The following is a 20796-nucleotide window of genomic DNA, read 5'->3' on the forward strand; positions in this document are numbered from 1 at the left end:
TTGCACTTACTTTCTATTTTCCTTTCAGATCCACTCAGAATACACGGTGCAGGCGAACGCTCAGAGTTACAGGTGGGAGCAGTGGGAGCACCGCGTCCTTACCTCAGCCCGAGCAGCTGACGCACTTCCTGGCCCGGAGCATGGATCCCGGGCCCGGAGCGTGGATCCCGGGCCCGGAGCGTGGATCCCGGGCCCAGCGCCGAGGCTCTACCCAGCAGCTCTCCCTGGGGGCAGGGCTGCGAGTGTCACTGGCCCCTCAGGGGAACAGGCGGTGTTCCTGTGTGAAGCCTGGCCGCTCCCACCATCCACATCCCGGCCGCCCGCACAGGGCCGGCAGCCCCGGGAGCGGAGGAGGCGGCCCACCCGGAGGAGGAGGCCTGGGGGAAGCAGGCAGAGCACCCCCAGCCTTCAGCAGAGACCACGGTCGGAGGAGAACAGGATCTTCTGTCCAGACCGAGTCCACCTGGAAACTGGGCTTCAAGGTCATTGCTGAGCGATCAGTACTAAGCAGCCAAGTAGGTCCTGGGGTGCTGAGGTCCTGGGCCTGGGGAGCCCTTCAGGTCTGAGAACCGGGCTTCTTCTCCAGCTCCTGAGCAAGAGGGCTGCCGCGTTGTCAGATCCGCTGTGCCCCCAACCCCTCCGCCTGCCCTGGGCCCCGAGGCCCTGTGAACCCACAGCGCCCGGCCGCAGGCCCGGCCCCTCTCTGAGGCTGTCCGGCTCTCCCCAGGCCGAGGTGCGGCCTTCCTCCCTCACAGGCCAGGCCAGGGCCACCAGGAAGAAAGCACCTCGGGGAAACGCTCAGCCAGTGAGCTTCCTGGAGGGACAAGGCTGAGGCTCCCTAGCGTTCCCGAGACTCCCCAGGGGACGGTCCTAGCACCGCAGGGCCGGCAGCTCTCAGAATCGACCTCCCCACCCGTGTCCCTCTGCCACTCCCTCACCCTGCCTTCAGGAGTCACCTCCTAAGCCAACTACTGCGCTCACCTTCCTGGCTCCTCTCTGGTTTCTGGAAAATCCAAACTCAGACCTACAGGAGTGTCCATGCCCCGCGCTGTCCCGATAAGGAGCCGGTGTGAGTGGTGCTGGGGAGAGGGCACGCTCCAGAACTCTGGGCAGATGAGGCCACCCTGTCCCCCTCGGCGAGACAGAGCGGCACTGAAGGCTCGATGGTGTGAGGGAGGAAAGAGGAGAAAGGCGCTGTCCATAAGCATGAGACCAAGAATTCAGATCCAGCTCCCAGGGAGAAACCCCCACAAATGAGCCCGTAGCTCCAGGACGTGTAAGACGGTTACAATGCCGGCTTCAGCTTCCCGCCACCTCCCTGTCCTGCTAGTGACAAAAATAGGAGAAATCTGTCCTGGCACCGGACCTGCAGATGCGTTTAACACACGCCAGGAATTCCAAGACTTCTTACGAGAGGTAATGACCACAAGGCCACAGTAGCCATGACACGGGTGTATACAGGACTATTATTCCGCCCTGAGAATGATGGCTGAAATCATGAGAAACCCTGCCATTTGCAACAACACGGACGGGCCTTGAGGTATTATGCTAAGTGAAATAAGGACAAATACTGATGATTTCACTTTATGTGGAATCTTCTCAAAAATGAACAGAGGAGCTCTCAGAGGCTGCCCCCAGATGGTGGCTAGCAGAGGGAAGGGGGCGGGCAAACAGCTGGCAGTGGCGTGGCACAGCGCCTCGGCAGCTGGATTCCGGCTGTGGTGGCCTGGTGGTGCAGACATCAGGCTCGGTGGCACGCCTGAAGGTTTTATGATGCTGTAAACCACTGCTCCTTCAGTAAAGAAAAAGGAAAAAGAATCCCCCACTAATTCAACAACAGAGAGTCAGGAGAGGAGGGAATGAACAACGAAAATGGACAAAATAAATGACAGGAAAATGCCCAAATATCTTGATAATCAGAACACACAGAACATGTGAACTCCTTTACGGAGAGATGAGAAGCTAAAAGGCAGCCAACGTCTGTTCGCCCACCAGCAACATGTCTGAGATGATGACAGTGAGAGGCAACCCAAATAGGAGCCTCAAGCATGAAGCATCCCCTTTTAAAATAAAAATAAAAATCTCCAGCAGGAAAAACAGTAACCAACATCTCAGAAAATAAATTGCAAATGGGCAGTAAACATTTTTAAAAGCAGCCAGGAGCTTCCAGTTAAAGAGGCTGTGTTCATGCATCAGATGAGCTCGCACCCGCTTTGAAAGGTGGTCCCAGTGGGTGGATGGGTGGGGGTGGGGCTGGGGGTGGGCGGGGAGAATCTGTGGCAAAGCCAGTGTGTCTGTGTGTAAGCAGGCTTCTTCTCAAACCCACAATTCTTCTGCGAGAGATTTCTCCTGAGCCTGGAAACAGACAGAATGCTTACTGCTGTCATTTTTATTGTTTAATAATAAAATGTGGGACAATCCTAACTTCCATCGCCAGATTTGGTTAAATAGCTAATGGTATGGCTACAGAGCTAAGTGCTGTGTAAGTGCTGAACATGATTCTGTAGACCCACACTTACTGTCATGGCAAGGCAGCCATGCCATGCTGTTAAATGTATTGTAAGTTATAAAATGATGTCTAAAACATAATAAAATATACATGTATGTATCTTTATGTAAAGTGGTATATAAGACATACACATGACTTGTCTCAAATGGTATAAAGAAAATTCTAACAGCAGTTACAACCAGAAGTACAGTTTTGGGTAACTTTCTAATTCTTTCATCGATTTCCTACTTTCCCACAATGTACAATTCTCATTTTAATTTTCGAAGGATATACTGACATGGCTCCCACACCCAGCAGGCAGGAGGAGCCCCCCTGGCCTGTGCACCCAGCTCCACAGGACCTGCTGCTTTATCTCCTCCTGTGTGTCCTCTCAGAACTAACTTCTGCACATTGGGATACATACTGTTCCTTCCCACCTTCTCCCCATAAGAGAGCATGCATTCTTCACCTTGTTATTTTTAACTGAGCGATAGCTTCAGAACTTTCAATCCAGTGTATATTTCTTTAGCTGCCAAGCTGCCTGCACCATGTGGATATAACTTTATTTGCTTATTTGCTTACTTATTTACTTATAGATAAACTAGAGGCCTGGTGCATGAAATTCATGCATGGGGGGGGGGAGGGTCTTCAGCCCAGCCTGCACCCTCTCCAATCTGGGATCCCTCTCACAATCCAGGACTGCTGCTCCTAACCATTCATCTGCCTGTCTGCCTGATTGCCCCTAACCACTCTGCATGCCAGCCTGATAACCACTCCCTTGCCAGCCTAATTGATGCCTAACTGTTCCCCTGTCTGCCCGATTGCCTCCAACTGCCTTCCCCTGCAGGGCTGGGGGACTGAGGCTGATGAGGCAGGGCTGAGGGGACTGGGCATTGTCACCTTGTGAGGGTGTAGCAGTCAAATAGCATAATCCCTCTTTATTGGCTGTGGGTGCCACCATCTTTGTGAGGGTGTGGTGGTCAATTAGCATATTCCCTCTTTATTAGATAGGATTAAAATTAGAAAAAAGTACAAGTATTTATATGCTGGGGACAATGGTGACCATAACAGATGCCAGATATCTTGATAAGTAGCATGATCATCACTTTTGAAATTGGTTACTATGAATAACCAAGCAGACCAGTCACTGGGAAGTGGTAGCACCAGACAACGTAATCCAGCTCTCCCCGAAGCTGGCACAGAAGAGGCGTCAAGAGTGGCCCTCAAACCGACTGTGCACACACTCCCGCTCTACCGAGCTTTACGACCTGAACTGCCCACCCTCCACCTTCCCATCACTGCATCCCCTTCACTGTGTTAAACTACTTCCTGGTCACACCCCACCATGACCTCCCTCGTCAGCCACACAGGCTCCTGAGTTACTGCAGCCACTTCTGTGAGTTTCACTACCACCTACAGGTGCTAGCACTCATGTTTTTGCCTCCAGCCCAGGTGACTTCCACCCAACCAACCAGGCAGTGACGTAGTCACCCAAGGAAAAGAAACCCACTCAGCCAACTCGGTAAAGCCGCGGGTCGGGGGTCACAGGGCGCCATGGCATCCATACCAGGACCAGTCAGGCTTCAATGAGCACTGTGCTGGTCACGTGGTCTCTGTACGGGATCTCAGATGCCACGGGAAGAGAGGACACGACCGGAGGCCACCTTAGCAGAGGCGGGAGTGGCGTCTGTGGCAGGGGGCTGTGGGAGCATGGGGTCCTTACCAAGGGCTGGGAAGAAGAAAGTGTGGGGCTGTCGTCTGGGGCGGCTCCTCCCGGCGCTGGCTGGATAGGGTACGTTCCAGGAGCTTTTTGTCCCTGCTGAGCTGGCTCAGGGTGGAGGTGGGGTGGACAGGGCGATGCTTCTAGCTCAGTCCTTGGGCTGGTTATAACCAGGACAGACATGCTGTCAGGAGACTGTGAAGTGCCTGCTGGGTGTCTGTGCTGGCCACGGTGGCCCCAGACCTAAATGGAATCTTCTGGACCTTTGCTTCAGACCACAGTGTCAGTCACGAGTGTGGGCATGTGATAGGGAAAATTTAAAGGCCATTACTATCCCTGATTCTAACAAATAACCTGGATGAAAGTTAGGGAGGTTTGTGAACTAGAAAAATTGGGAGCTCGGTCTCTTTGACAATTAGGAACCACTACTGAGGGGTGTATGATGCCCTTCAGGAGCTGAGTTGCTTAATCATGATATTTTAATTTTTTAACTTTTATTATTACTATTTTGTAATCCTCCCACAAGAACATGTTAAGTGATTTTAGAGTGAGGGGAAAGGAGGCGGGGGGGGGGGGGGGGGGAGAGAGCGAGCGCGCAAGCACTGCTTTGCATCCCCTATGCACCCCAACTGGGGATTCAACCTGCAGCCTACGTATGCGCCCTGACCGGGAATCAAACCCATGACCTTTCAGTGCCCAGGACTACTCTCCAACCAACTGAGCCACTCTGGCCAGGGCACATAGATGTTTTAATATAAAATTTTACTTTTTATTTTATATTTTAAAGTATCTTACAGAAGACCGACTTTTTAACTGGTGTTCAGCTCTATGAATTGTAACATCTGTAGATTCATGTGACTACCACACAATCAGAGTCCAGAATATTCCATGACCTCCAATGCCCTCACCTGCCTCTTGATGGTCACAGCACCCACCTCCCTCCTCCCCCAGCCCCGGCCCCCAGCCCCCCAAACAGGGCCCACAGGGTGCTCTCTGTCCTGTAGCCTCCTGCTCTGGGTGTCACAGTGGCGAATGGCGTCCTACAGCGCAGCCCTCCTTTCACTCGCACAAAGCCTTCGAGAGCCGACCTTCTCAGCTTTGTAAGAAACAGTAAATAAAGGTTTGCCTGGTCACGGACATTGGGGTTGTAAGGAAACTTTGGGTTAGGCCTCAGGTAATATCTTCAAGAGCACGTACTGCAGCTTATCAAACCCAGAGTCCCAAACTACCTGAAACTGTCCCCGGAAAAAGGCCTGAAAACACCACGTGGCTGGTCTGTTCCCGCCGCTCCTCCGAGGATTCGCTCCCCCAGGATGCCCCACTGACCGGCACTTAAATTGCAACCACAGCTTCGCAAACCCCCCGACTCCGGAGTGTCCGCCAGGCCCCGCGCTGTGGATAAAATGAGCCGGTGACCTCAAAGCAAGAAGGACCTGGTGGTTAGGCTGGCACTGCCCGAAGTGCGGGGCATGACGCGCCAGTGGCGCACAGGCCTGGCTTTAAGAGCCTCATCACCCCATCATTGGGAAATAATTGCCTTCCCTTTTTCATTCCACCCGAAGCGCTGGATTACATCATGGAGACGGCCTGAGTGCTGACACGCTGCTAACACCCCTCCCAGCGTGATTCTGTCTTCATCAGGAAAGCGGGCTGCCTCGGGCAGAACACGCGCCCAGGCAGCAGTGAGGCTGGGACTTCAGTGCATCGCTTGGTTTCCATGACGACTTCCTTTCCAACAAGGGGGACTCGCATTTAGGATGGTGACTCAAAGTTTCATGTTTAAGTAAATAAGTTAAGTCAGAAGGCAGGAGTGGGCATCAATACCACGCAGAGGAGAGGAAGTCTTTCTGGTGCGCCCGGAAGGCTGCAGGCTGAGGAACAACGTGTCAGACTTCGGGTGGAACTTGGATGACACGGTGCCTGGGGAGGACCTGGCCATGGCTCACCCAGCCCTCCCACCACCGCTCCGCGGTCAGGCCCACGCTTGGCTGGCGCGAAAGGGAACCCACCACCTCTGGCACAACCCGTCCCCTTGAGGGCCCTTTGCCCCGCCATTTCTCCCTCCAGCCCCCATGGCACCGCCATCCAGAGGTGCTCCGTCACCCGCAGGTGCCCACTGGTCCAGGGAACAGCAGCTCCTCCCGCTGACCTTCCTGGCCCCCCCGCGGCCCCTCCTTGCCAGCGAGGCCCCTCTCCAGGCTGGACTTCTAGCAGCACCCACCCCCCCCCTCAGGGTGCCCACGGCCACGCAAGCAAGTTCTCCTCTAAGCAGGCACCTCTGAGCACCTCTGCCCCATCGAGCACCGGCAGCCGCCGGAGGACGGGCACCATGCGGGACGGAGGGAGGGGCACGGGAGGGAGAGGGGAGGGAGGGAGAAGAGAGGGAGAGAGGGCACCATGCAGAGAGAGGGAGGGAGGGAAGGAGGGAGGGAGGGAGGGAGGGAGGGAGGGAGGGAGGGAGAGAGAAGGGAGGAGGGAAGGGGGGGTGTTGGAGGGGGGAGGGGGATGAAGGAGGGAGGGAGGGAGGGAGGGGAAGGGAGAGAGGGAGGGAGGGAGGGGGGAGGGAAAGCATCCTGCGGGCTGGGCACAGGGATCAGCTGCAGAGGGGCCGGGGAGGGCAGCCTGGAGCAGTGGTGGCACCTCAAACAGCACATCCCCAGGGACTCCGGGGCACGACCGTGAGTGACTTGAGGAGCAGTAGAGGTTTCAGGCCCCCACGGCCTGCGAGACCCTCTCCTCCCCTTGGCCAAGGTCCACGTCAGGCCTCTCCTCCAGGCACATCCCAGGAGCAGGGCCTAAGCAGCTCTGAAGCACTGCCTTAGGCGGCGGGAAGAGGAGGGGCCGCACTGAGAAAGGGCCGCCTCCCCCTCGCTCCCCTGAGGCGGGGGAAGGCTAAGGCCCGCCCGAGGCCGGCCTCACAGGGCCCGGAGGAACACCGACAGAAACACCGACAGAAACACCACCGGCCACAGCGTGTCCTGCTGGGTCCACGTGTTCTCCCAAAGCCGTGAGTCAGTCAGACACAACATTTTTTAAAATGCCATATTTCAAGCTTTTTTCTTAAATAAAAAACAAAACCTAGAAGATCTGGCCAAAGAGGGATGGCAAAAAGCCTGGGGGACTGACCAGCTGTCCCCTTCCAATGGGACAGGTACCCTCCCATGGGACCAGCACTCTCTCTAAATGGAACAGCCCGCCTCCTCCGCCTCCCCATCGGCCCACAGCCAGCTTCGTTCTTCCTGTTCGCCCAGAGGCCCAGGGATGTGGGATCTGTGACGCCATCGCTGCTCCCAGCGGTCACTGCCCCAGCCGCAGCCGTGCCCAGGGCGGTGTGGGGCTGCAGCCGCCTCCACGGCCCTGCTCGGGCTCCGTGCTGCGGACAGCCTTGTGTGCTCAGCTGCCTTCTGCGTGAGTCCGGGTTTGAGGGCCCATGGGAACGGCTTTGGCACAGGACCTCCCGCAGTCCCTGTGCCCATTCCCCCTCTGTCCTCGGCAGGGAGAACAATGGAACGAAGTCAGTTCTCTCCCTCCCGGAGCAGCGGCGGGCAGAGTGGCCACGTGGCCCCGAGGTCTGGTTCGCAGAGAAAATACAAGGAGCTTCAAGTACAAGTTTGCCACCACAGAGCTTCGCAATGACTAACGCATTTTTCACGGAATTAATAATTCAGGTTCCACAGCACTTCAGCCAGAAGGGGCCGTAAGCGGGGAGGGCTTACCAGCCACTTCTGGAAACGCGGGCTGATCCTGGGAAATGCCCTCCCCGGTAAGCCTTCCTGCTGGAGCAGAAGGGAAGCTGTGCGATGAGTGCACATCTTCCTTAAAACCAACAAAGCCCCTCGGCAGGCAGAGGCTGCCACAGCAGAGCGCGTTCCGCCGAGCAGCGTGGGGACGTGGGGCGCGGGTCCCAGGCAGCTCGCAGGAAACCATTCGGGGCTCCGTTCTGTGGGAGGAAACCACACCCACAAAGCCCTAAGCCAGGCACCGGCATCCAGCAGCTCCCTTGCTTTGCGTGTCCGAGAGGCTGGAACAAGGGTGAGACCCTGAGTGACGTGCGCCTTTTTCCGGTTTGCGACAAAGCTGCCCACCCGCCCTAGAACCTAAGAGGGAGCCTAGGAGGTGTGCCTTATAAAAGGCCTCAGTGAGCCCCAAAAAGGGGCTGTGCCACCCGCCACCTGCCCGCGGGCCGGAAGCCTCTGAGTTCCCGCAGGACAGGCCTCTCCGCTGGTTCAGGGCACCTACAGATGGGCCTGCGGCTCCCCCAGGGCTGCCTGGGAAGGAGGTTAGAACCCAACGCCAGCCGTCACCTGTGAGGCCTGGAGGGACGTCAGACCCTTCATAGAGGTCATCACCACGGCCGCCTTTGCCCCATGCATCCATCGGCATCCTGCAGTGCCCCCCCCCCAAGGTCACTGCAAAAGCTCCTGCCTCCACCCCCCACAGGCAGCCCAGAGCCTTGGGAAGTGGAAGGTCTCGGGTGCACAGCCCCTTCCCAGTGAGCCCTTCCCTCCCTCCTGCCTAGACCTGTCCCTCCTGCCGCCTCGCCCCTTGCGCTCCCCGCAGCCCTGCTGGTCCGGTGCCATGGGTGTGATGTGCATGTCCGTCTGTCCCTCTGCTCCCACCCACAGCCGTGGGCAGGGCTGTTCTCAGTGCCCCCTCCTCAGGGACGCTGACAGCACCCAGCACAGAGCAGTGCTCCGTGCACACCTGGGGGATGAGGCTGGGTCAGAGTGCCCGGATCCTCGCTCTCACATCTCTGAGACCCGCGTGAAAAGCCTACAGAGAGTGGGGCCAGTGTGCAGTGCAGCCTCGGCGCAGACTCGCCGATTCCTACTCGTCCCTCAACCAACTGTCTACAGTCAGCAGCTGTGATGGAGCACCACTGTTTGCCAGGCACCGTTCTGGCTCTGGGGTGCAGGCCTGAGCATGACAGACAAGACCCCTGCTCTCAGGGACTTTCGAGTCTACTGGGGGAGAGTGGGGAAAGAAACAAAGCCCAGGATAATCTGGGACTGCAGCGAGGACGGGGCAAATAAAACAGGTGATGTGGCCGGGAGCAGCGCGGCCCCCGAAGGTGTGTGAGTGACCTGTGAGCTGGGACCACAAGAGGAGAAGCGCCAGATCCCGGCCACAGCAATGAAACTCCCTCCCGCCCCCCCCCCCCCCCCCCAGCCTCTCTGACCTGCCCCGGGGCCCTCCGCGGTGACTCACGTCCAGCAGCGCTCTCTCAGCCAGTCTTGCTATCGGACTTCTTCAGCTCATTAAAGAGACTCTTCTTTCTCATCTTCATTTCCCAGGCTTTGGCTCTGTGCCTGGCATACAGCATGTGCTCAATAAATGCATGCAGAACTCAAGTAATCTGAACCAACTTTATTTTATGATTTGATTGTAAGCAAAGGGGAAACCATGGGATGAATATATTTACGAAAAACATCCTTACACGACCACTGTCCCCTGCAAAAGTCCTCCTCTTCGCCCACGGGGACCCAGTGACACGCCACCTCCTCCAGACGTGTTCCCAGACCCCGCAGGTGCTTCTGTCTCCTCTTCCTGCTGGAGCTCTGCCTGTATCTCTGCTATGGTACCTGCCACCATCTGACGTCTGTAAAAACTTCCATGAGCACGTAATGACCCCATCGAACAACGTAGAGCCCAATGGATTGTCTGCATCCTGTTCATCTCTAGATCCTCAGCTCTTAGCTCAGCAAAAGTCTGAAGTCAGTGACCAACAATGACAGCTAACACGCATGGACACCTTCCACAGGCCAGACATTGCTGAGCACGGTAACATTCTCAGGCCTGTCCTCCCCGCAGCAGCCCGCGTGGCAGGTGCTGTGATGTCCCCGTGGGACGGAGGCACAGAGAGGCCACGGCGAGGGGGTGGGGGGTGGTTGGACACACACTGGGAAGGAGGTGGAACTGAGGTCTCCACTCTTCATCTGATGCCAGAGCCCACGCTTTGAATCACTGCTGCAATGCCACCCTGTCCTTCCCTCGAGGGCGTCTCATCCATGCCTCTGCTGCCCTCCCCCCACAGGCAGCTCCCAGCCAGCCGAGGGGCCCGGGGGCTCCCACACCCAGCAGTGAGCCGAAGCCAGGGCACTCTGAGCTCGCACGGCCTTCCCTTCCCCCCGATGGCCCCCTGCCTGACGAGAGGCAAGCGTGGGGCTGCTCTCAGACGCCCTTGAGCTGCTTCCAATGGGCATACAGGACGTCCGGACGTCCAGGGACACAGCACTTCCCTCTTCCCGGACGGAGATGACACCGGGGAGCGCGAAGGGACTGCCGGGGACGCCCCAGCCTCACGCCCAGCGCGCAGAGCGGAGCGCAACCCAGCAGCCTGGCTTTTAAAGACACCACGTGGGCCTCACACTTCGCTGTTTCTAACTTTAAATCCTCACTCAGCAGTTTTATCTCCTCTTTCCATTACAGATGACATTCAGTATTATTTTATATTAGCTTCAGGTATGTGCACAGTGGTTAGCTATTTATATATTTCCAATACTCCAGTGACACATCCGTAGTAACTGCAACACGCCCGACTCTGTTCCCTGCTGTGCTTCACCTGTGGCTGTTCTGTGACTGCCAGTGTGTCCTTCCTAATGCTGCCTCTTTCCCCTCCACCCCGCTCCCCTCTGGCAGCCACCAGTCTGCCCATGCTCCCACGCCTCTGTTTCTATTCTGTTTGCCCATTTATTTTGTTCAATAGATTCCACACATACGTGAGATCATCCATCTGACTTCGCTCAGCACCATCCCCTCTGGGTCCACCCATGTTGTCTCAGGTGGCGGAGCCATTCTTTTCGATGAGCCTCATCAGTTTTAAAAAGGCCCAGGCCCCTTCCCCTTAACTTGCTGCTGCCTTCTGCAACCTGACGCCTGGGTACGGAGTCCCAGGGCGAGTCCAGCGGACGCCGCTGCTTTCCACCAGAGAGCGGCGGAGAAACCTCCACACCCCCACGCCGGGAGCCCGGCTCTTCTGAAGGCCACTGCCTCGCAACTACTGCAAGTCAAAATACGTTTTTTAAAATGTTCCTTATTTTTAAAGAGAGGCAGAGAGAAACATCAATGTCAGAGAGAAACGTGGGTGGGTTGCCGGTAGGGCTCCGGTCCCTCAGGGTGGGCCCGTGCCCTGGCTGGGAACCGAGCGGCCGCCCTTCAGTGGTCCATGCTCAACCAACTGAGCCACACAGCCAGGGAAAAGTGCTTTTCCTAGTGCTCATGTTTGTTCTGAGTTTTCCTCTGGTTTGTCTCCTCCTTCATTAACACATCAAAGAACTGAAAGCTGGAAACAGGGGCTGCACTGAGCTGGGCTTTCTGCAGACTCCAGCCGGCTCCCTGGGGCTGGCGTGCACCCATCCCGGTGATTTAGGCTCCACAAAGACCTACTGGCCCTCGCCGAACCTCATCAGCTTTCCCACGTCACTCCCACGCTTGCTGATTGGGGGGGGGGGGCGCCTGGCATTGCTGGTGTTTCTTTAACTGCTCTGACTGGTCTTTCCGAAACAGCTCCTTTAAACAAGGCAGGCAGGCCTGGGCCTCTTGGCCTCCTCAGGCCGCAACATCCAAGAGCACTGCTTCGTTTTCAATCTACTTATTTTTACGATTACTTTCTAAGTAACACTGGCTTTCCATTTAGGATGGTTTTCAAATGAGGCTGTTTTTAAAAATATGCATTTTAACTATGTTTGCACGATGTGTGTTGTGCTTACGCCTGGGAGGGCACACAGAACGGACCGGAGTGCCCGGGAAAGGGGGCATGGCAGACTCGGCGGGAACCAGGGCTGTTCATTAGCTCTCCTCGGTCACTCCTGGAGTTTGCATTAGGAGACCATCGTTTCTACTCTAAGGTATACACACCGAAGGACATGATCCCGTTCTTTATGGGAAGATTACAATGTTGAGTGTTAGCTCACCCAGTGGTAGTAAGAGAATAACCACAGAGGACGTGCCAGGCGGGCAGGGATCAGGAAGACAGCGCCAGGGCATCGGAAGCCGCCAGGGGCAGGGGAGCCCGCCCGCCCAGGGCCCACAGCGCCTCTCCCGGGCGGAGCAGCTCGCTCGCCTGGAGCCGTGGTGGAGCCCCTGTGCGTGCCTCTGGCTGCAGCTGGAGGAGAAACTGAGGGGGACAGCAGGAACCACCGCCCCTGCCCTGGCCCTGGAAGAGCATGGCAGCACCCCTGCCGCCCGGCTGTGGGCGTGCCGGGCAGCAATTCCCTCTGAATGCTGTCATTTCCCCTCGCTGGTGGCTTTCCACCTCGTCAAGCTGCCCAGGGCTACAGAGCACTTCTGCCCATCACTGCCATCACCCGCCGAGAGAACGGTGGCGGAGCCGGCCTGGCGCTGAGCCTGCCATGGTGGGCGTTTGACAGCTCAATGGAGGACCCGCCCAGGGGGGCCTGGAGGACCGCGAGTCCCAGTGGCAGGCTGGCCGGGCGACCTTTCAGACCCTCCAGCCCCACTCAGCCCGCGCTTACCCCCCTGCCCCTCAGGCCTCCGTCCAGAGGCCCCTCGGGGACCCCAACGGAGAGCCCTGTGCTTCCCCGCTTTCGGCCCCTCGGGAATGAGGTGTGGCCTCTCCCGGGAAGGGGCGATCTGCCCCCTGCCTGTGCGGGGAGCACCAGCAAGCACAGGGCCCGCTCCCTGGGCGGCCGGGGGCCTGCAGCAGCTGGCGGCCAGCCGCGGTGAAGAGCAGGCCACACGGTCCCACCCGCCGGTGGGCGTCAGCCCCCCGCTCCCTCATTTCAGGACAGGCGCCTTCAGGGAGAGGGCAGCGTCACCTTCAGCACCCAAACGGCAGCTCCCTGGCCAGAGAGGCCTGCTGGGCAGAAGTGCTCTGTAGCCCTGGGCAGCTTGACGAGGTGGAAAGCCACCAGCGAGGGGAAATGCAGAGACCCCAAGCGGTGGGGCCGCCCAGCAGACGTCGCCAGCAGTCTCAGGGCAGACGGCCCCTGGGAGCGGTGCCCCCGCCCCCCCCCCCCCCGGAAAGCTGGTACCTCAGGAGGCTGAGACCCCACCATCGTCAGGTAGACCCTAATGTCAGATGCTAAATGTGAGGGGTATGCTTTTTAGAACCCAGGTTCGGTGATATTTTCGCATTTTAACCTAACAGCCTTGTGCTTTTTTAACTATTTCATTGCAACCTCTTCCACTGACCCTCTGAGCTCCGGGGAGCAAAGCTGTCTTTGCTCAAAAAGACAGTCCTGCTCGCCCACTCTACACGCCCTCCAGGCCTGGCCAGAGCTGGGCGCGTGGAGGGACGCTGTGTCGCCGGCGTGCTCCCGCGAAGGGGCTGCCAGGCGAGCGGGGATTTAATCAGTGTGTGCGACACCCTCCTGGACCGAGGCTGCGACACGCCTCACAGGGGTGAGTCTGCAGGGACAGGCAGTGGTGTGTACGGGGTGCCCGCCCAGGCATCTGTGCCCTCAACAGCGTGGATAAGTGTGTGTGTCTTAATCATTTTGTTAAAGATGCTTCAAGCCTTCTGTGTCTTAACTATTTCCCTGGCCTCTGCCTTCGGTTTTATTCCTTCCTAAAGTTTGTCCTTAAAGATTAATTCTTGGCTGCAGTGAGCTGGATAAAGCAACACACCTTATTCTGTGTTTTTATTCTCTTTCTTATGTGAACGTTGCCCCTGGGGCAAATACTGTGTCTTCCTGTCTCACCCGGTCCCAGAACACCGTCCACAATGAACAAATACACACACGGCGACGGGAGCCTAACGTTTCCAGAACGGCTCTCTGTCCCAATGCAGCCACCGAGCAGTCAGGGACACACGCTGCCCTGCTCTTGCTGGCATTTCAGTGTTAGAGAAGCTCCCCACCCATCGCCGAAAACGCAAACTCAGCCTCCCCAAGACGCCAAAAACCACTGACCAGGCACAGCTCGTACCTCTTTAGAAACGATGAAGCCCTGGCAGGGCTGGTGTGCCTCAGTGGTTGAGTATCAACTCATGAACCAGGAGGTCATGGTTCGATTCCTGGTCATGGCTCAATCCCCAGCAGGGGGCGTGCAGGAGGCAGCCAATCAATGATTCTCTCTCAGCATGGATGTTTCTATCTCTCTCCCCGTCTCTGAAATCAATTAAAAAATAAAAAGATGAGGAGCCTGACGATTCAGCCTCACTCCCGCCCTTGGTGATGGCAGGCTGCTAAGCGTAACCTTAGATCCGGGAAGATCGTCACCTGGCCGTCTTACCGATTCTCACTGACTGCGAAGCAGGTGAGGCAGCATTTCCACTTTAAAGATGAGCAAACTGACAACGAGAAACGTGAAATGACTTTTTATCGAAGGGAGGGAGCAAAAATGAAAATAAAATTGAAGCAGAACTGAAAGGAGATTTAAGGCCAGGACCCTTGCTTGTCTCATGGAATGAGTTTCCCAGCAATTAGTTACCTCCTCGCCCATCTGGTGAGAGCAGCCGGCAGAAATCATTCTCTGATACTAACAGTGCGAGGTGGTCGCAGGAGTGTACGGAGTGAGGGCAGGTGGCAGTCGCTGCAGCGGTAACACTCTGCCCTATGTCCGTGGACCAGAGTTCCAGGCACTCCCTCACAGTGCTTCATTCACTCTTCAACCGCCCCCCCCATGAGTTAGGCAGGCGCCCCCCCACGCCCAGCACCCGGAGATTCAGAAAGAGCACTCTGCCTCCCATCACAGCACCCAGGTGACCACCCAGCCTCTGGCAGGTGCTGCCCGGTCCCTCCTCAGCGTGGTTTCACTTTGCTCACCAGGCGGGCAGCACCTGGCGTTACAGGCCCAGCTGCCCCTGTGGGAAGGAAATTGAAAGAAGGGAACCAGGCAAGAAGGGCAGGTGAGGGAGAGCTTCTGGGAGGGGGTCTCAGGAAATCCCTGAAGGAGGTACCACTGCAGGGGGCGGGGCTGTTCCCGAGAGGGTGGGCTCGGGCTGGGAGCAAGGAAGGTCACATTCTGCCTCCTGGTCTCTGCCGAGGGTGTCCCTCCAGCTGTGGCACCGGCCTTCGGGCTCTGCTTGTCACCTCCTGGCTTATCTGGCTGCCCACAGCAAAAAGTCTCTCCTTTGGGTTGAGGGTGAAGCTTTTGGTTTTCCCACTGTCCATCCAATCTGTGCCTCGGCCCCAGGAACTTATCCTCAGGGGCTAAGCAGGGACAAGTCATGTGAGATCCACTGCCAGGAACTCTGCAACTCCACTTTTGGAAAACAGTCCATCACCGAGGCGCCAGTGGCCCTGGCTTCCTGGTGGGGAGCCGTGGGGAGCCGTGGTTGGAGCACCTGCTGGAATGCACACGTGCTGGCACATACGTGCCAGGGGACTCTGTGGTCCACGGATGTAGCTTTCCTCAGTTTGCCTGTGAGCCTGTTCCACAAGCTCTTTGGGTTCCCGATCTCACAGCTGTGACACAGCGGGGGCAGCAGTGTCACGCCCCCTGCCGTTCAGCTTGTGGAATTCAGGAATCAAGTGGGACCGTGGCCTTTAAAGGACCCCAGAAACCCCCTTCATTTCTGCAACAAACGCTTCCTATTTGAGTGGTGATGAAGGGCAAAGCACACACATAGAAATGTTCTGGAAATTATGGAAACAGCATCCAAATGGAAACAGATCCAAATGGCATTACCTTAGCATCGATGGCAATTCACAAGCAGACCCCCAGGCTAATTGCTCTTTCAGGAACATGAAGGGAGAAGGGAGGGAAAGTCAGACCCTGAGATGTGGAGCTGTCAGCCTGCTTGATGTTAAATAAAACCTACCCAGACTCAGCCGAGAATTTTAGCAGAATCCAAATGTGCTAAAAAAAAAAAAAAAAAAAAAAAAAAAAAAGGCACAGCTCCATCTCGAAGGTTCGCAGCTAAGCTGGCTTCGAATCACACATGCCAAGGTTAAAAATAAAAAGCAGCCATCCCTGAATGACAGGGCCCCGGGAAGGAAGCCCGGGCGGCGCCGGTGACGCGGGCAGAGGGCGCAGCGCCTGTGCAGGCCGGGGGTTGGGGGCGCACTATGTAACGCCAGGTGCCGGCATTTTGTCACTTTTGCACACAGAAAGCACTTCACATTGGCTTCCCAATGACCTCAGCCTTTCCCCCAGGGACCCCTGCTGTGACCACACAGGGCTCTGCGGGCATGCACTGGCGTCCCTGCCTGGGGCCAGGCTCCGGCTCTGCCCTTGCTCACCTCCGATGCCCAGAGGGTACCTGTGGGACACAGCTTGGAAAGCACCAAACCTGCCTTTCTGGGCCACCCCATTCCACTGAGCCACCGTAATGGCGCTGGGCCACCCCAGCTCTCCCAGCGGGCTCTCCCGGAGACAGAGACTGCAGGCCTGCTTGTCTCCTGAGGATGGCAAATGTGCCACCCTTGCTCCCGCAACCGTGCCCATGAAGGCTAACCGGCAAGGATGGCAGTCAGCCCGGTGCCCCCCTTCTTGCAAACCCAGGGCCCCCTATTATGAGCTCCGTGGGGTCCTTTTAATAAAGTTGCCCTTTGCCCAATATACTTAGAACTTTCTACTTCCTAATGGGTTTACTTTTATACACATTTTAAAAATTAGCCTCAGCTATTGTGCAGGTACCATGTTACCCTCCCCAGTTCCAATCCTAGGCAGACCTTTCTAGAAAGTCTTTACAGGGCCAGGGGGTGTCTAGAAGTCTGTGAGCCATGTGTTACGAGGAACCTGTACATGATAGCATCCCCAGGACTCCCCGCTAGCCAACACATGGGCCAGGCCTGCCCCTCAGCACCAAACAGGGCTTGGGAGGTAAATGGACATTGAACAGCGGCAGCTGCCACCTTCCAGAAGCTTCAGGCTACCCACCAACCTGGGTGACTCTCACCCTCAGCAGTGCACGGAGGAGTGGACTGGCTGCCCCTACGATCCGGCCGATCTTCACCTGAGAGCTAGCTCAGCAGCGTCCCAAACGCCCACCTTGGCGGCGGCAGAGGCGTCACCCAGGGTGGCACTACACAGCAGGAGAAAGGCCCGGAGCCAGAGGGCACACACTGCTTCTGCGCCCCGTGTGACGCTGGAGACACCCGAGGCTCAAAGTGTCTTAGGAATTGGCCAAGCCTCACATCCAGGCATCCTCTCCCTGTGGGAGACCAGGAACCCGGGCTCTGAGCCCCGCCAAAGCAGCGAGCCTGCGGCTGGAAGGGAGCCTGCGGCCGGAAGCGAGCCTGTGGCTGGAAGCGAGCCTGCAGAAGGAGCGTCCTCATCCAGCACCTCCGCGATGCCCTCGCTCATCCATCTGCAACTGAGGGGACCCCTCAATCCCTCAGCACAGAGCCCTGTCGCAAAAGTCCTCCTGTTCTACTTTCCGTCCTTCTCAGGGCCCTTCAGAGGCCAGGAAGGCCCGCGGAGGCCGGGAGGCCCTGAGAAGCGTCCTCCCTGCCCGCCCCTGCGCACCGCGCTCCATCCCAAAGGCTGGACCCATCAGCCCGCTGCTCGCTGCCGCCCTGAGGTTGGCGAGAGCCCTTCCTTCCCTCCAGGGACAGGGGCCCTTTGCCACCCCAGAAACCGCGTGTCCAGAGAAGAGACGGAACTTCTGGATAACCCCCCACACACACACACACACACACAGCGGGGTGGAGGGAAGAGAGAAGGCGGGGCGGCTCTGAGCACCGGCGGGGGAGGAAGGGAAGCAGGCGCGGGGCGGGGCTCCCCTTACCTGTACCAGTCCAGCCCGCGCCCGTAGTTCCTGTCGAAGAAGTGGGGCTCGGTGCCCAGGGCCCGCACGTCCGGGTGCACGCGGATAAACTCCAGCACGGCGCGCGTGCCCCCCTTCTTCACGCCCACGATCAGGGCCTGGGGCAGCCGCTTGGTGCCCGGCTTCGGGGAGCCCGACAGGCTGGAAGCCGCGGGGCGCGGCGCGGGCGCGCGGGGCGGCGGCCCCGGGGGGGCGCAGGGCCGGGGCTCCGGGGGCGCGGGCGGGACGGCCGCGCGGGGGCCGCGGGGCGCGCGGAGGAGGCGGCCGCGGCCGCGGCCGTCGCAGCAGCGCAGGAGGCTGTAGCACAGGTACGTGCAGGACAGCGAGAGCGTGAAGGCGAAGAGCAGCCTGCGCGCCCTGCGCGCCTGGGGCGGCCCCGCGCGGCCCGGGACCCTAAGGGCCATGGCTCCCTGGGCCCGCGCCGGGGGGCATGGTCTCCGAGGGCGCTGGCGGCGAGCTCCGGCCCTGCGGCCGCCTAGAGGGCTCGGGCGGCGCCGCCCGGGCCACGCGGGTCAGCCGCGGGGCGGCCGTCTCTGCCCGGCGCCGCCGGCGGGGCGCGCACCGTGCCCGGGGGGCGGGCGGCGGGCGATGCTCGGGGCTCCGGCCGCAGCGCCTCCCACATCGCGCCGTCCTAGGCGGCGGGGCTCCCGGCGCCTCCCGGCCCTTCGACGCGCAGCGCTGGGAGCGCGCCCGGCGCCCGCAGCCCCAAGCCCGCCGGGGTGGCGGCGGCCGCTCGGTGGCGCTGGCGCGGCCGCTCCGGAGGCTCCGCTCCTCGGAAGGCGGCGGCGCCGCCGCTATTTAAGGAGCCGCCTGACGTCAGCCGCCGGCCCCGAGCCCGCGCCCGCCGGGACCTGGCCCGCCCCTCCGTCCGCCGGGCACACCGCCTGCCCCGCCGCGCCCCGGGCGCCCTGCCAGCGGGTGCGGGGAGGGTGGGCACCTGCTCCTCAGGGGCCCGCACCCCACGCGCTGCCTCCGGACGCCGGGGGCGGGGGTGGGGGGTGCTGGGTGGAGATGGCGCCGCACCCGGACCCAGACGCGGCCGCGGACCGAGCCTCTGCCCTGTGAGCGGAGCCGCCGCGGGGACACGCGCACAGGCAGGGCCACCCGGGACACACCCGCACCCACGTGGAGTAGGAGGAAGAAAGCCCCTAACCTGCACAGACAACCACAGGACACTGCCTCCCTCCCCCCCTCCCCAGACAGACTCAGAGCGGGGCCCAGGCACCGTGCGTCCGCGGGGACACACGCAGGAGGGGACACGCGAGACGGGGACGCAGGCTCTAGACGGGACGCGTGAGGAGCGGAGCGGGAGTGTGAATCCGCGGCTATTTGGGGAGCTCCTCCGTCCTCCCCCCACGCGCTGACTCACTCCCGCGGCTGGCTGTCTCACACCAGGGAGCGCGCGCCCCACCCCAGTCACTCCACCTCTCGCTGGGCGTGGGGGTGCGCGGACCCCAAAGGAGCGGACTCCGCGCGGGCGGGCGGGCTCTTCTCAGCGGCCGCCCCCTAGCGGCTCCCATGGGGTCTCAGGTCCGGGGCACTAGGGACTTGCTCCCGCCTTGGCCCAGGGAAAAGGGAAGAGAGGGGATGACTTAGGAGCACCCCGCTTGGAATGATTTCTCTGTCTGCCCCCAAGCAAGCCTCAGTGGCCATGACCAGAGCAAGCTTAGTGACCACCCTACTCAGAGGTCATCAGAACAGGCCTAAAGGACCGTGGCCCAGAAAGCAGCTGTCAGTCCATAACAATGCCAAGCCACCCTTCCCAGGTGGTCAAGTGAGTACCCCCATAGACTATCTGAGTGACCATCCTCACTCCTTCCCCTCCCCTCCACACACACACACACACACACACACACACACACTTCTGAGCATCCTTCTGATCAGGCTCTGTGGACCACAGCCTGTCAGGGTATATTTTGCCCCTAAACCAGGCCCATCCATGGAAACCTTAGGTCAGTCCCTCTATTGCAGATAATAATTGCTACCAAATTTCTTTCAAGCATTCGGCAAGTGTTAACTTGTTTAATATTCATCACAGCCCATTAGGTTATTACCATTTTCCTACATCACTCTGCTTCCTTAATCCCGATAGTAGCTAACATTAATGGAGTGCTTGTTTTGTGCCAGTAATGTGCAAATCACATGACATGCATTACCTCCGTTACCTCCAAAGGGACAGGGTTATCCATTCTCATTCACGGACAGTGAGATCCAGGCTTAATGGACACATCCTCAGTCACTGACAGCTGGGGTGGAGGCCAGGCAGTGTGACTCTGTTACAGTGCTTTGCAGTTCCCTCGCTTCCTTTGACCACTCCCCTGTAATGCCACCCTAGAGCCCAACTAATTTGTCTAGATCATTTCTAAACTCTTGACACCTGGCACTGAGGGAGGAATCACGGGTATAGATCGAAAGGTTCACAGAACTCAGACCTGTCTTCTGCAAACTGTTTCTATGGCTGCTTTATCTCTTTCTTGCCCCATCACACTGCTGGCACCTCAAGCCTACAGCTAACTCACATCTTTAATGTTTCTTACAAGTGCTGCTGATTAAGGCACATCAGCTCACACTGTGCTTGGACAGTGGGCTTTTCTGGACTGAGCATGTAGGTCCTTACACATTTGACCTGATTGCATTGTAGCTGGTCTCATCAGCTCACTGCTTCCAGTTTTTTTGTTGTTGTTGTTGTTTTTTTAAGTCTACTTGAATCTTGAATCATGATATTGCTTTCATTTATTCAAAAAGAGAAAGTAGGAAGATTGAATCCAGACAGCTTCACCCTTGATTCCAGGTGTACCTGGAGCAAGTTGGTTGACCTCTCCGAGCCTCAGTTTTCTCACCTGTAAAATGGGGAGTCAAGATTAACTTCAAAAACCTCTTTGGGTTCTGATGTGTAGTTCTATGGTTCTGTTA

General features: G+C 58.2%; 1 protein-coding gene across 1 annotated transcript in view; it reads right to left on the reverse strand.

The window, feature by feature from the left end:
• HS3ST2 (heparan sulfate-glucosamine 3-sulfotransferase 2) overlaps positions 1 to 18600 on the reverse strand; it is a 72125-nt gene extending 53525 nt beyond the window's left edge. The window contains exon 1 of the mRNA XM_036460272.2: positions 17845 to 18600. Coding sequence (XP_036316165.1) covers positions 17845 to 18287 — 443 coding nt within the window. The 5' untranslated portion in view covers positions 18288 to 18600. The remainder of the gene's footprint in view (positions 1 to 17844) is intronic.
• Between the last annotated feature and the right edge of the window lie 2196 nt (positions 18601 to 20796).

Source organism: Pipistrellus kuhlii, unplaced genomic scaffold (genome assembly GCF_014108245.1).
Source record: "Pipistrellus kuhlii isolate mPipKuh1 unplaced genomic scaffold, mPipKuh1.p scaffold_m20_p_31, whole genome shotgun sequence".
NCBI lineage: Eukaryota > Metazoa > Chordata > Mammalia > Chiroptera > Vespertilionidae > Pipistrellus > Pipistrellus kuhlii.